The sequence below is a fragment of the Hemicordylus capensis genome, chromosome 12 (assembly GCF_027244095.1).
Source record: "Hemicordylus capensis ecotype Gifberg chromosome 12, rHemCap1.1.pri, whole genome shotgun sequence".
Taxonomy (NCBI): domain Eukaryota; kingdom Metazoa; phylum Chordata; class Lepidosauria; order Squamata; family Cordylidae; genus Hemicordylus; species Hemicordylus capensis.
In genome coordinates, this window is record NC_069668.1 from 101,176 (window position 1) to 119,790 (window position 18,615).

At 57.9% G+C, this 18,615-nt stretch overlaps 1 protein-coding gene across 6 annotated transcripts in view; it reads left to right on the top strand.

Moving 5' to 3' along the window:
* MYO1C (myosin IC) overlaps positions 1–18,615 on the top strand; it is a 49,979-nt gene that overhangs the window by 9,179 nt on the left and 22,185 nt on the right. For 2 of the 6 annotated variants that reach the window (XM_053274924.1, XM_053274923.1), the window contains exons 1-4: positions 8,474–8,637; positions 12,735–12,890; positions 16,409–16,524; positions 18,368–18,566. In XM_053274924.1, coding sequence (XP_053130899.1) covers positions 8,620–8,637; positions 12,735–12,890; positions 16,409–16,524; positions 18,368–18,566 — 489 coding nt within the window. In that variant the 5' untranslated portion in view covers positions 8,474–8,619. Of the gene's footprint in view, positions 1–8,472; positions 8,638–12,734; positions 12,891–16,408; positions 16,525–18,367; positions 18,567–18,615 lie in introns of those variants that run through there. The other 4 variants (XM_053274922.1, XM_053274926.1, XM_053274925.1 and 1 more) reach the window with 3 other exon arrangements.

Consider the following 18,615-nt stretch of genomic DNA (forward strand, 5'->3'; position numbering starts at 1 on the left):
TGGATGGGCGACCGCATGGGTGAGCACTGCGAGATCTTCCCCTCAGGGGCTGAAGCTCAGTGGTAGAGCCCCTGCCAGCTTGCATGCAGAAGGTCCCAGGTTCCCGCCCCGGCAGCATCTCCAAGAGAGGGCTGGGAAAGACTCCTGCCTGCAGCCTTGGAGGAGCTGCTGCCAGTCTGTGAAGACAATACTGAGCTAGATAGAATGGCTTGACTCAGTATATGGCAGCTTCCTATGATCCTAGATAACAATCATAATGTAAACATGCATTACATGTTTCTTTTCAGAAAGACAGATGATGATAATAATAATGGATAATAATATAAATAAATAAAATAATAATACTATTACTGGGAACTGGCAATCCTGAGCGAGTGGGACGGATGGTCTGAGTCTGTATACCGAGGCGCTTGGACATTTCAGCCTGACACCTGGCCGGGTAGTGAATGGATGCATGCGGAGTTCCCTGCAGCAGGGATCCCCAACTCCATCATCCCCAGCGAAGGACCACGGCAGCTGGGGATGCTGGGAGTTGTAGTCCGAAACATCTGGGCATTCCTGTTACAGGGAGCATGGCCACCAACCCCTACAGATTATATAGAAAAAAAAGACAATCAGCACAATCAAGTCTCCGTGGTAAAGATAGAAGCCATTGCAGATATACGTAGAAGGATCTCTAAAATTCATAGATTGGGAATATATGGAAACATGACACACACAACGCAGCGCGTAATTAGTATTTGGGGGGCAGGAAGAAGACATCATTGGGTGTGTTTTACTCACACCATGTTTAGAGACGTGTCCAGAATTAGAGTCACAGCCACCTCACCTGAAGGCCCCTGAGTGTGGTTTTTGCTAGTTGGCAAACGGGGGAAAAAGGGTAAAGTTGTGCCATCGAGCTGGTGTTGAGTCGACTCCTGCTGCCCACAGAAGAGCCGTGTGGTCGTCTTTGGTAGAATACAGGAGGGGTTGTCCATTGCCTCCTCCCGCGCAGTATGAGATGATGATGCCTTCCAGCATCTTCCTAGATCGCTGCTGCCCGATATATAGGCGTTTTCCCTAGTCTGGGGAACAGAGCAGCGGGGATTCGAATTACTCCCCGAAGCGTATAAATAGGAACCGCCAAAGTGGTGAGCCAAAAGGAAGGCTCGGTTCCTCGCGGTTGGGGGGATCTGGGGAGGAGGACGCTGGCATGGGGGCTCCAGACGCCTGGTCTCTGAAATATCCCTGCACTGGGAGCAGATCCGTGGCGCTGCAGCGTGGCGTGTGAGTCGAGGAGAGGCACAGGCGGCGTCCTCGGCTGCAACTGCTGCTCCTTTGTGCAGGGCGCTGGTCTTGTGGTAGCCAGCATGACTGGTCCCCTTAGCTAAGCAGGGTCCGCCCTGGTTGCATATGAAAGGGAGACTAGAAGTGTGAACACTGGAAGATCTTCCCCTCTTAGGGGATGGAGCCGCTCTAGGAAGAGCAGAAGGTTTCAAGTTCCCTCTCTGGCTTCTCCAAGACGGGGCTGAGAGAGATTCCTGCCTGCCACCTTGCAGAAGCCGCTGCCAGTCTGTGAAGACAAGACTGAGCTAGATAGACCAATGGTCTGACTCAGTAGATGGCAGCTTCCGGTGTTTCTGCTGGAGGCTCTGCCTAGCACTTGTGGGATCAGAATGTGGAGTGTTGGTGCCAGACAGCCCCACTCATGCGACAAGCCCCGCTGAATGTGCCTTGGGAAGGGCTTGGCCCCACATCTGGGGGAGGGGCTGTTTGCCGGGGAGCCGGGATGGATTCCAGAGCAGTGACTGCGTTGGCCTCCGGCGAGGACAGGCGGCAGAAGCCGGACACGTTGGTTCTGGATCTCCGGCTTTGAGAACGAGGAAGTTTGTGGCCAGACCTTGTGACCAAAATAGATATTTCAAGCCAGGGCTGAGGGGTGTCGGCAGCTGCCATGCTGAGTCTGACCCTTGGCCCCTCTAACGCAGGATTGTCTACTCTGACAGGTTGCAGGCAGGGGTCTCCCCCAACCCTCTCTTGGAGAGGCTGCTGCCAGGGAGGGAACTTGGGACCTGTAGATGCTCTTCCCAGAGCGGCGGCTCCATCCCCTAAGAGGGGAATCTCTCGCAGTGTGCACACCTCAAGTCTCCCTTTCAGATGCAACCAGGGTGGACCCTGCTGAGCTCAGGGGCCCAGTCCCGCTTGCCACCGCCAGAGCAGCTCTCCTCTTGGGAGCCTCCCTTTCCCCTCCCAGTGCTGTGGCGGCTTCCTCTCCCCCACTCGGCCCAGCGCGCCACCCGTCAGCCTGGCTGGCTCTGCCCTGCCTCCCCCGTGCGGGGAAAGGAGGACTGCAGTCAACGCTCCCCCCCACCCCCCGCCCCGGACAAGCTCGCTCTGCACACGGCGGCGGCGGCGGCATTCTGCGCATTCCACAGGCCTGACTTCCGGAGGGACTTGCTCGGGCAAGCTGATCTCGCCTGGAGATTGCCGGCTGGGTCTGCAATGCAGCTCGGTCCCAGATGCCGCCCCTGCCTGGCGGAGCAAGGGGGTGGCCTCCCCGCTTGCTCGTCGGACCCCCACACCCCTGAGTCCGACACCTGTCCCAGCCAACTGGCTGCCTCCTTCTGGGCCTCACTGGGGCAGTCGCCTGCCGAGGAGGGCCGTGGGGTCATTTGGAGAACAGCCACCCATCCATCCAGGGCATGGCATGGCATAGAAGGAAGCCTCCGTTCTGGCCCTCATCCTGCCGTATGCCGAGTCTGACCCTTGGTCCATCTCGCCAGTATTGTCGGCACAGACTGGCAGCAGCAGCGGCTTCTCCCAGGTTGCAGGCGGGAGTCTCTCTCAGCCCTCTCTTGGAGAGGCTGCCAAGGAGGGAGCTTGGAACCTCGATGCAATTCCCAGAGCGGCCCCATCATCCCCTGCGGGGAATCTCTGACAGTGCTCACACCTGGAGTCTCCCATTCGAATGCAAACCAAGGCAGACCCTGCTTAGCAGAGGGGAGCATTCATGCTTGCTCCCACAAGACCAGCGTGACTCGTGAATGTTTGGTCAGCAGTTCCAATGGGCGGAGTGGAGTGTTCTCTGCCGAAGGAATTTGCAGGGGAGAGGTTTTTAAGAGTCCTCCTGGACAAGTATTAGTGCTTTGGGGACAGGGGCTGGCCCTTGTCCCAACAGTGGCACCCTGCCAAGAATGTTAGTCATTTCCAAGTGTTTATTCAGATAAAAAACCAGCCAGGGGGGGCACATTTTCTCAGTGGGTCAGGCTGCACCAGCGTTGCCTGGCACAGGGATTTGCAGACGTTGTGGACTACAACTCCCATCATCCCCACTGCAGCTGGGGGTGATGGGAGTTGCAGTCCGCAACATCTGGGAGTTGGGGAACACTGATTCGACGGCACTTGGGTGAGTTGGTCAGTCTTTCCAGCGCTGGCTTGTCAAGGATGTCCTGGACGGGAAATGGGTCAGAGTGTGACTAGGGTCGGCTTTTGCCTGGATCAAGCTAGTCTGGTGGTCGCCAGGATTACTTGTCCCCTTAGCTAAGCAGGGTCTGCCCTGGTTTGCATGTGAATGGGAGACTACATGTGTGAGCCCTGGAAGATATTCCCCTCAGGGGATGGAGCTGCTCTGGGAAGAGCAGAAGGGTCCAAGTTCCCTCCCTGGCAGCATCTCCAGGACAGGGCTGAGAGAGAGACCCCTGCCGGCAACCTTGGAGAGGCCGCTGCCAGTCTGTGCAGACAAGACTGAGTTAGATGGACCACGGGTCAGACTCAGTATAGGGCAGCTTCCCTTGTTCTTAAGCTGTCCTGAATCCGTCTTTCGGGAGTGGGTGTGGGGGGGGCATCTCTATGCCCCGTGGGGACTTGGGCTTTGCTGGGCCCTCTGGCTGTTTCAGATGACCTTGGGAGCTGCAGGAAACGTCACCCGAGAGGACGTTGCTTGTTGCTCCTTTGCCGTGTGAGCTCCCGCAGCCACCTGAAGAAGACAGGTGGGGGCCAGGTTAAGAATACCCTGCCTTCCTGGCCCCTCTTGGTGGGATTTCCTGCGGCAGAAATCTGGGGCCCACCCTACGGCGGTTCGCCCCCTGCCTGCCCCCCCGCCAAATCTCTTGGCCCTCCGGAAACCGTGCAGAGCCCGGTAGGGGGGCAGGCAGTGGTACGAGCTTGCTCTTGCTGCCGGCTGTGCCGGGAACCGGCCTGTGTCTCGCACGGAACAAACAAGCCATTATCTCTCCCTCGGCGGGACTCGGGCACAATCATCAACAGGGCCTCAAGCTGCTGAGCGCCTGGGCACAGAGCTGGGACCTTGTCCCAGGAGACGCCGAAGGGGCCGCTGAGCGCCTCGCTCTGTTCATTGTCGGAGTCCCAAGAGAGGGTCCCCTCCCTCCCCCCCTAAAATGAAATTAATTGGCTTTCACAGACTAGCGGCTACGAACGGCCTTCGCCCGGGTGGCCGCTTTGCCACAGGGTTGTGCTTAGTGTGCGATAAGGATGCACGCCTGTTGCTGGCTTGAGCAAGTCAATCGGAGAGCTGGAGAGGGGCTGTTGCGGCAGGGGGCGATGGAAGTTGTAGTCCAACAGCTTCTCAGGGGATGGGGGATCTGGCTCTGCACCATAGGAACCTAGGCAGCTGCCATATACCGAGTCAAACCCTTGGTCCGTCGAGCTCAGTATTGTCTTCACAGACTGGCAGCGGCTTCTCCAAGGTTGCAGGCAGGCAGGAATCTCTCTCAGCCCGATCTGGGACAAATTGTAGAAATGGACGTTGGGCGTAAACCACCCGATTACCTGATGTGCCTTGAAATCCACACACACACACACCCGAGTTACACTACTGCCTGCATATACTTTATAACCCTGTTGGTTGCCAAATCCTTGTGTGCAAATCTTTGGATATATGATGTAGAAACAACCACTTTGTATATCATTATGCTTTGGTAGCTTACTGTATGCTTTGGTAGTTTGTTGGTTCAATTGAAAAAAGATCTTGACCTATCTGGAGATGCTGCCAGGGAGGGAACCTGAAACCTTCTGCTCTTCCCAGAGCGGCTCCATCCCCTAAAGGGGAATCTCTTCCAGTCACGTCTCTCTCAGCCTAACCTACTTCACAGGGTTGTTGTGAAAGAGAAACTCAAGTATGTAGTACACCGCTCTGGGCTCCTTGGAGGAAGAGTGGGATATAAATGTAATCATCATCATCATCATCTCTTCCAGTGCTCACACATCTAGTCACCCATTCAAATGCAAACCAGGGTGGACCCTGCTTAGCAAAGGGGACACTTCACGCCCGCTACTGCAAGACCAGCTCTCCTCCAGGGCTGCTCAGCTTTGGCCCTGCTGCTGATGCAGGACTACGGCTCCCGTCACCCCTGGCTGTTGTTTGCAGCCACTGGGCATGATGGGAGTCGGAGTCCAACATCATCCGAGGCTGGCAATCTCTGCCCTGCACCATCGTGACTGCTGGGATGTCTCTGCGTCCTCTCGGGCAAGAGAGATCGGTGTGCATTTCTCCCCCCCCCCGGTGTCCCCTCCCCAGCGGCCAGGCATTTGGGGCGGCTCTGCCCTTATACAGTCATTTCCTATTCTTAGAACATTTCCCTGGGATCGCGTTGGGGGAGTTGTCCAGAGGAAATCCTGTTTCCTCCGGAGGGAGAAATGCGGGCCCACCTGGGGGGTTGTCCCCGCAGCAAACGGTCTCCGTCCCCATCTGCAGAGTCCCTCAGCCCCAGCCCTGGGCCAGGGCAGCGAGGGCCGTGCCGGTCTCCACCCGGGCCCGATAAGGAGCGCGATTGCAGATAATCAGTGGCAGCGGATGCACCCCAGCCCCTTGGCTCCGGAGAGCAGGAGTTGGCACCGGCGTCCTTTAGGAGAGGAGGTTTCCTTCCCCGGCTTGAACTGGGGACCTTCTGCATGCAAAGCAGATGCTCTTCCCTGAGCTACCCAGGGAGGGATGCCGGGAAGCTGCCTCCCACTGAGTCAGGCCCTTGGCCCCTCTAGCTCAGCGTTGTCTGCACTGACTGGCAGCGGCTCTCCAGGGTTTCAGGAAGGGGTCTCTCCCAGCCCTACCAGGAGGAGCCGCCAGGAATTGAACCCGGGGCCGCCTGCGGGCAAGCAGATGCCCTTCCCCTGAGCTGCGGCCCCATCCCCGCAGCGGGATATCTGACATTGCCCATCCAAATGCAAACCAAGGCAAGCCCTCCTTAGCAAAGGGGACTGTTCCTGCCCGCTACCATCAGGCCGGTTCTGTGCCCTGGAGCGAAAAGGTTGCTACTCGGCTTGGAAGAGGTCCGCCTACTGACCTGCGGGCAGATTCTGGGGGGTGTCTACCGTTCCGGAGTCCCCAGGAAGACGGGGTCACGCTCCCTTCTTCCTTCGGATCCCTCCCAGGCCGGCTCTCCTCCCCACGGCTGGAAGGGCAGGCGTGTGGCTAGCATGCTGCTTGAGAAGGGTGTGTGTGCCTGGGAGGATGCCTTGGGGCAAGGGGGCCCGGAGGGGGCTGTGTGTGTCCCCCCCCCACACCCCTCTCCTGGCTTCTGGAGCTTGGGGGCTGCAGGGAGGAGCGGAGCCCACTTGCCCCAGGGGAGACCCCCCAGCCGGATGCCTTCCAGAGCCCCAGGGCTTCTTCGCTCCTGGCCTCTGTCCCTGGGAGGGTCCCTTCTCGGAGGAGGAGGAGCAGGAGGAGGCTTCCAGCAGCCACAGACTCTGGGCGCTTCACTTTTCCTGCGAAAACATTTTTTCTCCTTAAAAGGAAAATGACAGCCTGGCAGGGAGGAGGAGCAGGAGCAGCGCCAGGCCCTGGCCGAGCTGACTCAGGCCCCTGGCTGGCTTAGGGACAGAGGCAGCTGCCACTGGCTGAGTCAGACCATTCGTCCGTCTAGCTCGGGATTGTCTTCCCAGACTGGCAGCGGCTTCTCCAAGGTGGCAGGCAGGAATCTCTCTTGGAGATGCTGCCAGGGAGGGGACTTGGGACCCAGATGCTCTTCCCCGAGTGGCTCCATCTCCTAAGGGGGGATCTCTTCCTGGGCACTCACACTTCTGGTCTCCCATCCAAATGCAAACCAGGGTGGATCCTGCTTAGCTAAGGGGACCAGTCCTGCTTGCTTCCACCGGACTCCAGCTCTCCTCTTCTGGCTCATGCTGCGTTTGACAGCCTGGGGAGCAGCCCGGCGGCATCTGGGTCCCTGCAGAGTGGCCCCCACCTCGTGGCCAGCTGAGAATGGGGTGTGTGTGTGTGTGTTTAGGCCCTGGAGGGAGGCGGCCTCCTTTGGAGGAAGGTCCCGTTGGGGGGGCAGCCAGGGAATGGATCCCAGGGAGGATCGAGGGACATTTCATGCCTGACGCGGTGAACACCTCCCCGGGTCCAGGGCCTGACTTCCGAAGGTGGCACTCGCAGAGGCCAGCAGACTGCTTTTCACCCCTACGCCTCTTCCATCCTGTGGGATGGGGCCCGTAGCTCAGTAGCATCTGCTTTGCTTGCAGAAGGTGCCCCAGGTGGGGCTGGGAGAGACGCCTGCCTGAAACCTTGGGAGAGCTGCTGCCGGTCAGGGTTGGCAGCCCTGAGCTAGCTGGACCAAGGGCCTGACTCCGTAGGCAGCAGCTTCCAGGGGCCGGGGCCGTAGCGCAGCAGCAGAATACCTGCTTTGCATGCAGAAGGGCCCAGTTTCAGTCCATGGCAGCAGCCTCTCCCGGCAGGGCCCTGTCTGAGACCCTGGAGTGCTGCTGCCAGCCTGGGTAGGCAACAACCGAGCGGGATGGACCAAAGGTCTGACTGGGCAGAAAGCGGCTTCCTCTGTTCCTGTGTGGAGAATTACTTGCGACAGATGAAAAGCCCTGGACAGATCTGTCCCGGGACGAGGCACCGCTACGCTGCCCTTGGAATCACTTCCGAGCCGAGCTGTGGAGGGACATCCTCCGGTGGCGTGTCTGGTGTGTGTCGTCTGCGGGGGGCGAGGCGGCCGGCTGGGCTTCCTCCTCCTGGTGGGCAGCTGGGGGCGCCTTTTGTCGGGCTCCGACACCCCCTTATGGTGCTCGCAGACTCGGTCTGCCTGTCCGGCTTCCGCCTCCGGAGGTGGCTGTGTGCTTGGCTGGGGTGGAAAGCCCTCGTGGTCCCTGCTGCCCTCCGCTGCCTGTGGGGCTGGGCCGCCTCCCCCTCGCCTCACATCAGAGCCCTGCCCTCCAGGTCCGAGCCTGCTGTCCTTGGGCCGGTGGGTCGTCCAGGGCTGCTGCTCCCTCCCTCCCTCCCTCCCTCCCTCTGGCTCTGATGAGTTTTGGGCTCGGGCCCAAGTTTCCCCGGCCACCACTCGGATTCCTCTCCCGTCCACGTCCCGCTCTTGCTGGTGGGGCGGGGGGAGCGAGGGCCATCCTGGGCGGGCAGCCTGCCCTGGGCAGTGCCGGCTGAGTCCTGCGCTCCCGGCGTGCCCGTCTGCTCTGCTGGGACGGAGGGGGGAGCCAGACCCCTCCCTCCCTCCCTCCCTCCCTCGGGCTGCCAGACGCCCTCTCCGGGAGCTGGTGGGCAGAGCCATTCCCCGGGGCCGAGCGGATGGAGGAGAAGCAGCCCTGCCCTTCGCCGCTGCTGCCTCCCCGGCTCCTGCTGCTGCCGGAACGTGGCCTCCTTCTCCAGCGGCCCTGCGAGTGGCAACCATGAAATTCCGGGCCGGGGTAGGTCTGCTGGGGCGGGGGGAGGATTGGGCTTTCGGAGGGGATTCCAGAGCGCCGCCCCCCCTCCCCCAGTGGTGGCACAGAAGACGTGGGGGCGGGCAGGGCCCTTGCCCCATACGGCAGCAGCAGGGTTTCTCTGGGCGGCATCTCCTGGCTGGGGTGAGGGTTCTGGAGGAGGGCAAGAAATGCCCGGGAGGGGAGCCTTCCTCCTCCTCCTCCTCCTCCTGCTCTTGGGAGCCAGTTCTGGCTTCCAGGCGTGGCCGGCAGCATTTTGGACTCACAAGGGCTCAGGCTTCTCTCCCCCCCACCCCACTTTGCCCTTCCCCGCAGGGCCTTGTGGAGGGGGGGGCACTCCGGGCCAAAGTGCGCCCGGAGGGCTGTTTCTGCAGCCGTGGGGGCAAGAAGAAGCCTGTGGCTTGCCGCTGGGAATGTGTCGGGGCGCAGAAACCGGCCTCCTCCCGTGCCGGACTCTGGGCTTGTCGGGCTCCGGATTGTCTGCACACGGACCGGCAGCAGCAGCTCCCCCCGAGTTCCAGGCAGGAGTCTCACCCAGCCCTCCCTGGAGGGGTCGCCAGGGATTGAACTGGAGACTCCCGGTCTGCAAAGGAGACGCCCTGTGGGAAAAACCTTAGGGCGCCCACCCATCTAGTTGCCCACCCCAATGCAGACCAGGGCAAGTTGATTGAACTACTGTGTTTACCTGCATCTAAGGCTAGATATTTTTTTCCCCAGGTTCTGTGACATTAGAAATCAGGGGCTCATCTTAAATTCAGAGCCCTCGTCCTTTGGGGTAAATACAGACATAGGAAGCTGCCGTATACTGAGTCAGACCATTGGTCCGTCTAGCTCAGGATTGTCTACCCAGACTGGCAGTGGCTTCTCCAAGGTGGCAGGCTGGAGTGTCTCTCTCCGCCAAAATCTTGGAGATGCTGCCAGGGAGGGAACCGGGGACCTTCTGCTCTTCCCAGAGCGGCCCCGTCATCCCCTCAGGGGAATATCTCACAGTCTTCACACATGTAGTCTCCCATTCACATGCAAACCAGGGCAGACCCTGCTTAGCAAAGGGGATGATTCATGTATTTACCCTCTGTTTTTAAGGGGCTTGTCTTAAATTCTGAGCCACCTAATGCTGCAGTGGGGAAATGCCTTGATTATCAAGCCAGAGCTTGTCGGTTTGAATCCCCGCTGGTATGTTTCCCAGACGATGGGAAACGCCTCTATCGGGCAGCAGCGATCTAGGAAGATGCCGAGAGGCCTCATCTCAGACTGCGCGGGAGGAGATGGCCATGGCCAACCCCTCCTGTATTCTACCCAAGACAACCCCAGGACTCTGTGGGCGCCAGGAGTCGACACCGACTCGACGGCACAACTTTATTTTACTTTACTTAAATTCCGAGTCGCCTTGTATTCAGGTGAAATCAGTCGTTGCTCCCCCCCTGCTAAATATCAGAGAATCGCCACTTTCGGAGGCGCCTCTGGGCTCAGTCGGCAGAGCGAGAGAGAGAGCGAGCCTCCCTTCTGTTCGGCCCTGTCTATCCGGAACGGGCACGCCCTTACAAACAAGAAAAGAGCGCTTGAAACCAGCGCCCGCCCCGCTGGGAAAACCGGCCGCCTGCTCAGCTGCATCCAAGGACCTTTCCTCTCTGCCCTGGCAAAATTCCCTTGCAGTTGGCACACCGCGCCCTCCCGACGCAGGTGGTCACCGCCACGCTGCCCCGCCCCGAAGCAGGGGTTTCTGGCCGGCCCGTGCCCTGTCCTGCCACGCCGGGGTTCTGTTTCACCTTCGGGGCGGCCCCCTTCCCGAGAGTGCGTGGTGGATTGCCGGGCTTGGCCCTTCGGCTACTGACTCTTCCCCCCCACACCGAATGCTGACGTTTTCCTGGAGCTTTGGGTTGGATCTGCTTTCTGAAACCACTTTCCTTATGTGTTGCTTATTTTTCTGTGTAAACCACTCTGAGAACTTGAGTTGAAGTGGTATAGAACCACCCTGATTAAGGGTGCAGCGGGGAAATGCCGTGACTCGCAAGTGAGCGGCCTCAAGAGGCACCTTTTTAACGTGGTGGGTGGTTCTCTTTCTTGAGCAGGGGGGAGAGCAACTGGCCCTCTCCGTCCCCAGCACAGCACCCCTCCAGTGGCTGTGGCTGGGGTCTGCCTTCTGTTTCTTTTGAGATTGTGAGCCCTTCGGTGACAGGGAGCCCTCTTATTTATTTGTTATTTCTCCGTGTAAACTGCTTTGGAAACTTTTGTTGGAAAGCAATCTATAAATATTTGCTGTTGTTGTTGTTGTAGCAAGCCAGAGGTTGATGGTTTGAATCCCTGCTGGTCTGTTTCCCAGGAACTGAGAAAGCAGCCCAGGTCGCAGGTGGAGAGCCGCTCTTGAAGTAGCCGGCGTGATTCGCCCCCTTGGCTAAGCAGGGTCTGCCTTGGTTTGCATTTGGATGGGGGACTGCCTGTGAGCTCTGCCAGGGGATGGGGCCATAGCAGCGTGCAGGCAGACGGCCCCTGGCTCCCTGCCTGGCAGCATCTCCACTGAAGGCTGGGGGAAGCCCCTGCTTGAAGAGCTGCTGCCAGTCAGTGTGGACGGTCCTTGTGGGAATTAGCGTGAATCGTTTCCTTTGCTAAGCAGGGCCGGGCTTGGTATGCATTTGGATGGGAACTCGGTAAGATAACCCCCTCCGGGGGCAGGGCTGCTCTGGAAAGAGCCCCTGCATGTTTGTAGGCCGAAGGTCCCAGGTTCCCTCCTTGGCAGCAGCATCTCCAAGATCGGGCTGGGAGAGAGACTCCTGCCTGCAACCTGGGAGAAGCCGCTGCCAGCCTGGGCAGGCGATCCTGAGCCAGAGGGACCCAGGCGCACGGCGGCTCCTGCTGTTCCTAACGCTTTGGGGCTGAGCTCCGTGGAAGGAGAGCCTCTGCTCTGCACGGAGAAGGCCTCGGCGGCGGCGGCAGCATCTCCATGAGCAGCCGAGCTGAGGAGCGCAGGTGTGTCTCCTTCTCCCCCGGAGGCCTCCTCTCTCCTCCCGGGGATTGGGAAGGGGAGGAGATGTTCTGCTGGGCGTGCTCCTCGGCTGCCCCCCCCCCGGACTCCCTTCTCCTGCCCTTGTTGCTTGCACTGCCCGGCAGAGAGAGCGGGAGGGTCGCGCCTCTTAGTCATGCTGGCCATGAAGACGGAGGGCTTGTGGCAGCAGATTCAGGAGAAGCGCTCTCTGATCCCCGTGGGGTTCCATCTGCCCCAGCATGAGGTGAGCAAAGCTGGCGTGTGGGCACGGAGGTCGGAGCAGCTCCCGGCTTCGTTCACTGCCTGGCAGCAGCTGCCATACACTGAGTCCGACCCTTGGTCCATCTAGCTCAGTACTGCTTACCCAGACTGGCAGCGGCTTCTCCAAGCTTGCAGACAGCAGGAGTCTCTCTCAGCCCGCTCTTGGAGATGCTGCCAGGGAGGGAACTTGGGACCTAGATACTCTCCCCAAAGCAGCTCCATCCCCGGAGGGGAATCTCTTCCAGGGCTCCCACTTCTAGTCTCCCTTTCATATGCAACCAGGGCAGACCCTGCTTAGCAAAGGGGACAAGTCATGCTTGCGGCCAGCAGACCAGCTCTCCTTATACGGAGGAGGCCCCTTTGTCCATCTAGCTCAGTATTTTCAACACTGACTGGCAGCAGCCCTCTGGGGTTTCTTTCCCAGCCCTACCCGGCGATGCTGCCGGGGCTTGAACCTGGGGCCTCCTGCATGCAAAGAAGCTCTGAGCCACGGCCCCCTCCTCTAACGGGAAGCGGCTTCCTGCCGAGCCAGACCCTTGGTCCGTTTAGCTCAGGATTTTCTGCTCTGACTGGCAGTGGCTTCTCCAGGGTTCCAGGCTCAGGGGTCTCTCCCAGCCCTACCCGGAGATGCCGCCCGAGACCTGGGACCTCCTGCGTGCAAACCAGCTTCTCCGCCACTGAGCTGCCTGTGCCTTCTGCGTGCCGCGACCACTCCGTCCCGCTTGCTGGATAACAGGGATGCTAGTTGCCGTCTGCGGCAAGGTGTCTCCCCCCACCCCGCTCAATTACCACCACCCCTCCCGCAACCTGATCCCCTCCTCCCTCCTGTGCTCCCTTGCAGGCAGTTGGCAGCGACGGGGTCCGGCTCGCCATGGAGAGTGCGCTGACGGCCCGGGACCGGGTGGGCGTCCAGGATTTTGTCCTGCTGGAGAACTTCACCAGCGAAGCCGCCTTCATTGAGAACCTGCGGAAGCGCTTCAAGGAGAACCTGATCTACGTGAGTAGCCGAGGGGGAGAAATGCTCTCCTTCGCCCCGGGGCAGGGTGGATACAAATCAATGGTTTAAAAATAATAATAATAATAATAATTTTAAAAATAGGATTTTAAAATTTTAAATCGGATTTTTTAAATTTAAATCAGATATCTTAAAATAAAATGCTTTTTGAGGGGGAAAAAATCTATCTAAAGATAGTTTTCTGTTTAAGAAACATCATAGTCCAAAGGTTATTCATCATGAAATAAGGATTAGTTTTTAATGATGTAGCATGAGGCTGTATATATGCAATGTTAAAAAATTTTGGTAAATTAATTCCATTAATCCATTCACGATGTCATGCTCTTCCAGAGGTTTCTGTAAGATTATGTTGGACAATTTTTCTATCTAGAAGAGGACCAAAAATGAAACCTTCATCTGGTTGTAAATATTAAGATTATAGCAGCGAGAATGAGTCTTTATGTAAAAAAACCCACGATTTAAATCGTGATTTAAATCAAATCTACCCTGGCCTGGTGTGAGCAAAAGGCTTCTTGGGGCTCCCTCTGCATCTCCCCACATATAGGGGTGGGGGTGGAGATGCTCACAGTGATTTCTGACGAGGTCTTCTCCCCCCTAGAGACGGGAAAGAGGCGGTCGCTGGCCAGGACTTTCAGCTCACGAGTACAAATATGACGGAGATGTATAGACTGTTTTCCAAGCAAAGCAGTTTACATAGATAGAAATAAATAAATGGCTCCCTGTCCCTCAAAGGTGCCCGCAATCTAAAAAAAGAAGCATAAGATTGACCCCAGCAATAGCCACTGGAGGGATGCTGTGCTGGGGATGGGTAGGGCCAGTTGCTCTCCTCCTGCTCAATGTAAGAGAATCACTCTTTTTAAGAGGTGCCTCTCGGCTCAGTTAGCAGGGGTCCAGCTCGCCCCCAGTGTGCCCTCCTGCTTTTCTCGCCCTGGGCACCGGACCTGCGGTGGCCGCGTTTGCAAAGTTTTGAAAACACAAGAACGGCGCTACATTTTTTGGGGTCTGTGTTGTCCGTTTTCCGTCTCGAGGGGGTGGCCGTTGCCGGAGAGCAGGGCGAGCCTTGGTCCCCTGAGCGGGTGCCCATGCCAGACTGTGTGAGCCCAGCTCCTGGACTAGGAAGGGGAGGGCGGGCCTCTCACCCCAGCTTGGTGATCGCTGAAGGGTGTGGCAGAGAGGGCTTTGGGCACAGCCTTCCGCTCGCCCTGGTCGCTGCTGGAGCTGAGCTTGGCACGCTGGGAGGGCCCCACGGCCACACTCTGTGGGCTGGGCTGATGGACTCAAGGCCGGGGCGGGGGGGAGCCTTTTCACAGCCCCGTTCTTCTGGGTATCGGCCACCCCTGGTTTGGTCCCGCTCCAGATGCGGGAGTGGAGAGCCGAAGATCCCCGCTGAGCCCTGCTGCTGCTTGAGATCATCTGGGGAGGTCGGTCTGCAGCTGCCACTCAGGGGCGGGCCTCCTCCGGTGCCGCCCCCCCCCCCGAGGCTTTGGGACACGCTCCCTGCGGAAAAATAAGAGCCTCCCCATCCCTGGCCACTTTGCAGAAGCCTCGGGAGAGCCGTTGGTCCGCCCAGGCGTTTAGTTGGGCTGATAGAATTTGTCGTTGTTTTTAAATTGTGTTTGTGTTTGTTTTAAGCTGTGTTTGATTGCCAGCTGGCCAGAGATGTGAGTTTTGGGTGAGAGAGAAATATGCTTAAATAAATGAGTAGAAGAAAGAGAGAGAGAGAGAGAGAAAGAAAGAAAGAAAGAAAGAAAGAAAGAAAGAAAGAAAGAAAGAAAGAAAGAAAGAGGCTGGTTCTGGTGGGTTCCCGGGGATGCTTGCTCTCCAGGGTACCATGGCGGTCTGTGGCCCCAGGGACCCGCTTGGTCAGCCAGGGGTTTGCAAAGGTGTGGCCAGATCCCAGGCCAAAGAGTGGTCCCGCACAGGACCCTTCCCCTAAAAGAGCACTGATGGTGCACGGTTGGTCTGGAGGAGTCCATCTCCCGTGAAGGAGCTGGGGGGGTGGTGTGTAGCCTGGAGAAGAGGAGAGTCTTGGAGTGTCTGAAGGGCTGGTTCCCGGGAGGGAGAGCAGGCTTGCTCCCGAGGGCGGGGCTCGGGTGCAGGCGGCGAAGTGGCCCAAAGCCCTTCCGACCTGTAACAGCTGCTCAAGACTGGGACGGCCTGCCTTGTGTCAGGATGGGCCCTACTCCGTTGGAGGTTTTGAAACAAAGGCTGGGCGGCCGTTTGTCGGAGAATTTGTTTCTGCACGAAATAGAGGGTGGGACTAGAAGGCCTTTAAGGTGCCCTCCAGTTGGAGCATCCTGTGGTTCTGTGGAATCAAGGCTTCCTTGATGAGGCAAGCCATTGAAAAGACCACCCAACTTATCACTGCGGATAATCATAGGACCTCGGGGAAGCTGCCTTCTGTGGAGTTAGACCACTGATTCACACAGCTCAGAATTACCTACCCTGACTGGCAGCAGCCCTCCAAGGCGTCAGGCGGGGATTTTCCCCAGCCCTACTTGGAGATGCTGCCAGGGATCGAACGTGGGGCCTTCTGCGTGCTGAGCTCCCAGAGACATTCTGAGCTGGAAACAACCTTCTCTCTTCTGCAGTCCTGCGACCACAGGGCTGCGTAAGAGAGGGGGAGCCTGGGGAATATTCTGAGCATCCCTCGAAGAACAGAGGAAGCTGCCATATGCTGAGTCAGACCCTTGGTCCATCTCGCTCAGGATTGTCTACCCAGACTGGCAGCGGCTTCTCCTGGGTTGCAGGCAGGAATCTCTCTCTCAGCCATCTCTTGGAGGTGCTGCCAGGGAGGGAACTCCAAGGAGGAGAGCTGGTCTGGTGGGAGCCAGCATGACTTGTCCCCTTAGCTAAGCAGGGTCCACCCTGGTTTGCATTTGAATGGGAGACTGGAAGTGTGAGCACTGGAAGATATTCCCCTCTTAGGGGATGGAGCCGCTCTGGGAAGAGCAGAAGGTTCCCAGTTCCCTCCCTGGCAGCATCTCCAAGATCGGGCTGAGAGAGACTCCTGCCTGCTGCAACCCTGGAGAAGTCGCTGCCAGTCTGTGAAGACAAGACTGAGCTAGCTAGACCAATGGTCTGACTCCGTATAGGGCAGCTTCCTCTGTTCCTAACTTGGAACCTTCTGCATGCGAGCCCGCAAATGCTCCACCCGAAGCCATGGCCCCATCCCCTAAAGGGAATATCTTACAGTGCTCGTGCACGTAGTCTCCCATTCTTATGCAAACCAGGGTGGACCCTGCTTAGCAAAGGGGCCAGTTTGTGCTCACTGCCGCAAGACCGGCTCTCCTTCCATCAAGTTATCTCACGGCACTATCTATCTGCCTGTCTATCTATCATATTTTTATCCTGCCTGAGATGTCCACCTCTCTGATCCGTACATCCAGGAGTGTCTTTTTACGGGCCAGCAGTTGAGAAGGAATTCTTGGCTTCCCGCGAGCCAGCCTTGCGGTGTCCAGCGTCGGCCTGACTCCGCCTTTCTCCCTCTCCCTCCGCAGACGTACATCGGCTCCGTCCTGGTCTCCGTCAATCCATACAAGGACCTGGAGATCTACAGCAAGCAACACATGGGCCGCTATCGGGGCGTTAGCTTTTATGAAGTCTCTCCACACCTGTGAGTGGCCGGTGCCCTTCCCACCTGGCTTCTTAGGCGGCCCAGCCAGGCCCCCCACCCTCCCCACGGGGCAGACGCCAAACCTGCATTTCCCTGAACCCCAGCCTAGGTTTCCCCCAAGTTCTTTGATGTTAGGAACTCGGAAGTCGTCCTAAATTCAGCGTCCTCTTCCTTTGGGGTAAATAGTACAACCTATATGTGACACTGCTTCGTCTTCTATTTGGGTAAATATGGTAGATGTTTCTCCCCCCCCCAACAGAATCCAGACCTAACTGGTAGCGTCATAGATAGATAGATAGATAGATAGATAGATAGCGATGATTCAGGTCAGCCAGGCTGGGAGGAAAGTATGTTTTCCCAGGGTGGGGGAAAGTGACATTTGACTCCTCCGGTTCGTAGGAACGCAGGGAACTGCCTTATGCTGAGTCTGAGGCTGGTTTGTCGAGCTCAGGGTTGTCTACACTGACTGGCAGCAGCCCGCCCAAAGTGCCAGGCAGGAGACTTTCCCAGCCCGACTTTGAGATGCTGCCAGGGACTGAAACAGTTTGTCATTGTCTTCTTATTACAGTGTTCTTACCTGGGATTTGTTCTTGGGAGGGGAAGGGTTAGGATCCGCTTGAGGGGTCTGGGGGAGGAATTGCTCAGTGCTTTGTTCAGGAAAAGGTGTGGTGGCTTAGAGCCTGGAGAAGGAGAGGAGAACCCGTGCAGACCACGCCCTGGGCAGGGAATCGGAGGCAGGATTTTCTGCTCTGGGTGGCTTCGGGGCAGAGGCTGACTGTTCTGAAAGTGTTTTATTCTGCTCCAAGATCTTACCGTTTAGGATGAGGCAAACTGCCGGAAAAGCTGTGTGTGTGTGTGTGTGTGTGTGTGTGTGTGTGTGTGTGTGTGTGTGACAGAGAGAGAGATGAGATTTTTCCTCTTCCCTTTGCCCAACATTTCCCACGTTGCTAAGTTACCAGCAACCCACTGGAAAATATTTGTTTGCATAGCTGGGTGACATTCCCCACTTGAAGAGAGAAAAAACATTGTGAAGCTCTGGAAGTTGTTTTGACAGGCGCTGGTGAAGTGTAGAACAGAGAGGGCGGACCCAGCCTCAACCCAGATCGGAAGCCCAGTTCAGAGGAGGTCTGCCCGGCCCACAGCGAACTGGAATAAGCCCTAAACCTAAAACTACGGAATCGCCGCTAAACCTGGGGGGGGGACACCCTGGCGGTCCTGGAGATGCCGCCAGCGAGTGGGGCTGGGACCTTCTGCATGTAAAGCGGCCGGTCTACACTGACTGGCAGCAGCTCTCCAGAATTTCAGGCAGGAGTCTTTCCCAGGCCTGTCCGGAGATGCTGCCAGGGACCCATTGAATCTAGGACCTTCTGCATGGCAGGCAGATGTTCTAGATGTGGGTCTCCTGATGAACATAGGAAGTTGCCTTATACCGAGTCAGACCACTGGTCCATCTAGCTCAGGATTGTCTACACTGACTGGCAGCAGCGGCAGCAGCTTCCCCAGAGTGTCTGACAGGGGTCTTTCCCAGCCCTCCCTGGAGATCTTTCCAGGGGTTGAACCTTCTGCATGCGAGCAGATGCTCGGCCACTGAGCTGATGTCTACACCAGATGGTGCTTGCCCATCCAAGTGCAAACCAGGGTCAACTCTGCTTAGCAAAGGGGGCAGTTTGTGTCTGCGGCCCCCGGAATGCCCGTTGGACTCTCCACCCATTGGACAGCTGGGCCGGCACTTCCCACGTGTGCAGGGTCAGATCCGTGAGCCAGACCGTAGCCCCCGCCAATGGGTAATGGCCAGGAGAAGCCGTGGGGGCTGACGGAATGCCCTTTGCTCCCCCCCCCGTAGCTACGCCATTGCCGACAACGCCTACCGCTCTCTGCGCACGGAGAGGAAGGACCAGTGCATCCTGATCTCCGGCGAGAGCGGAGCAGGCAAGACAGAGGCCACCAAGAAGATTCTCCAGTACTACGCGTTCACCTGCCCCGCCAGCGACCAGGTGGAAACGGTGAAGGACAGGCTCCTGCAGTCCAACCCAGTCCTTGAGGTAACCCCTGCGCGTGGGCGGCTGCCTCGTACCCAGTCAGGCCCTTGGT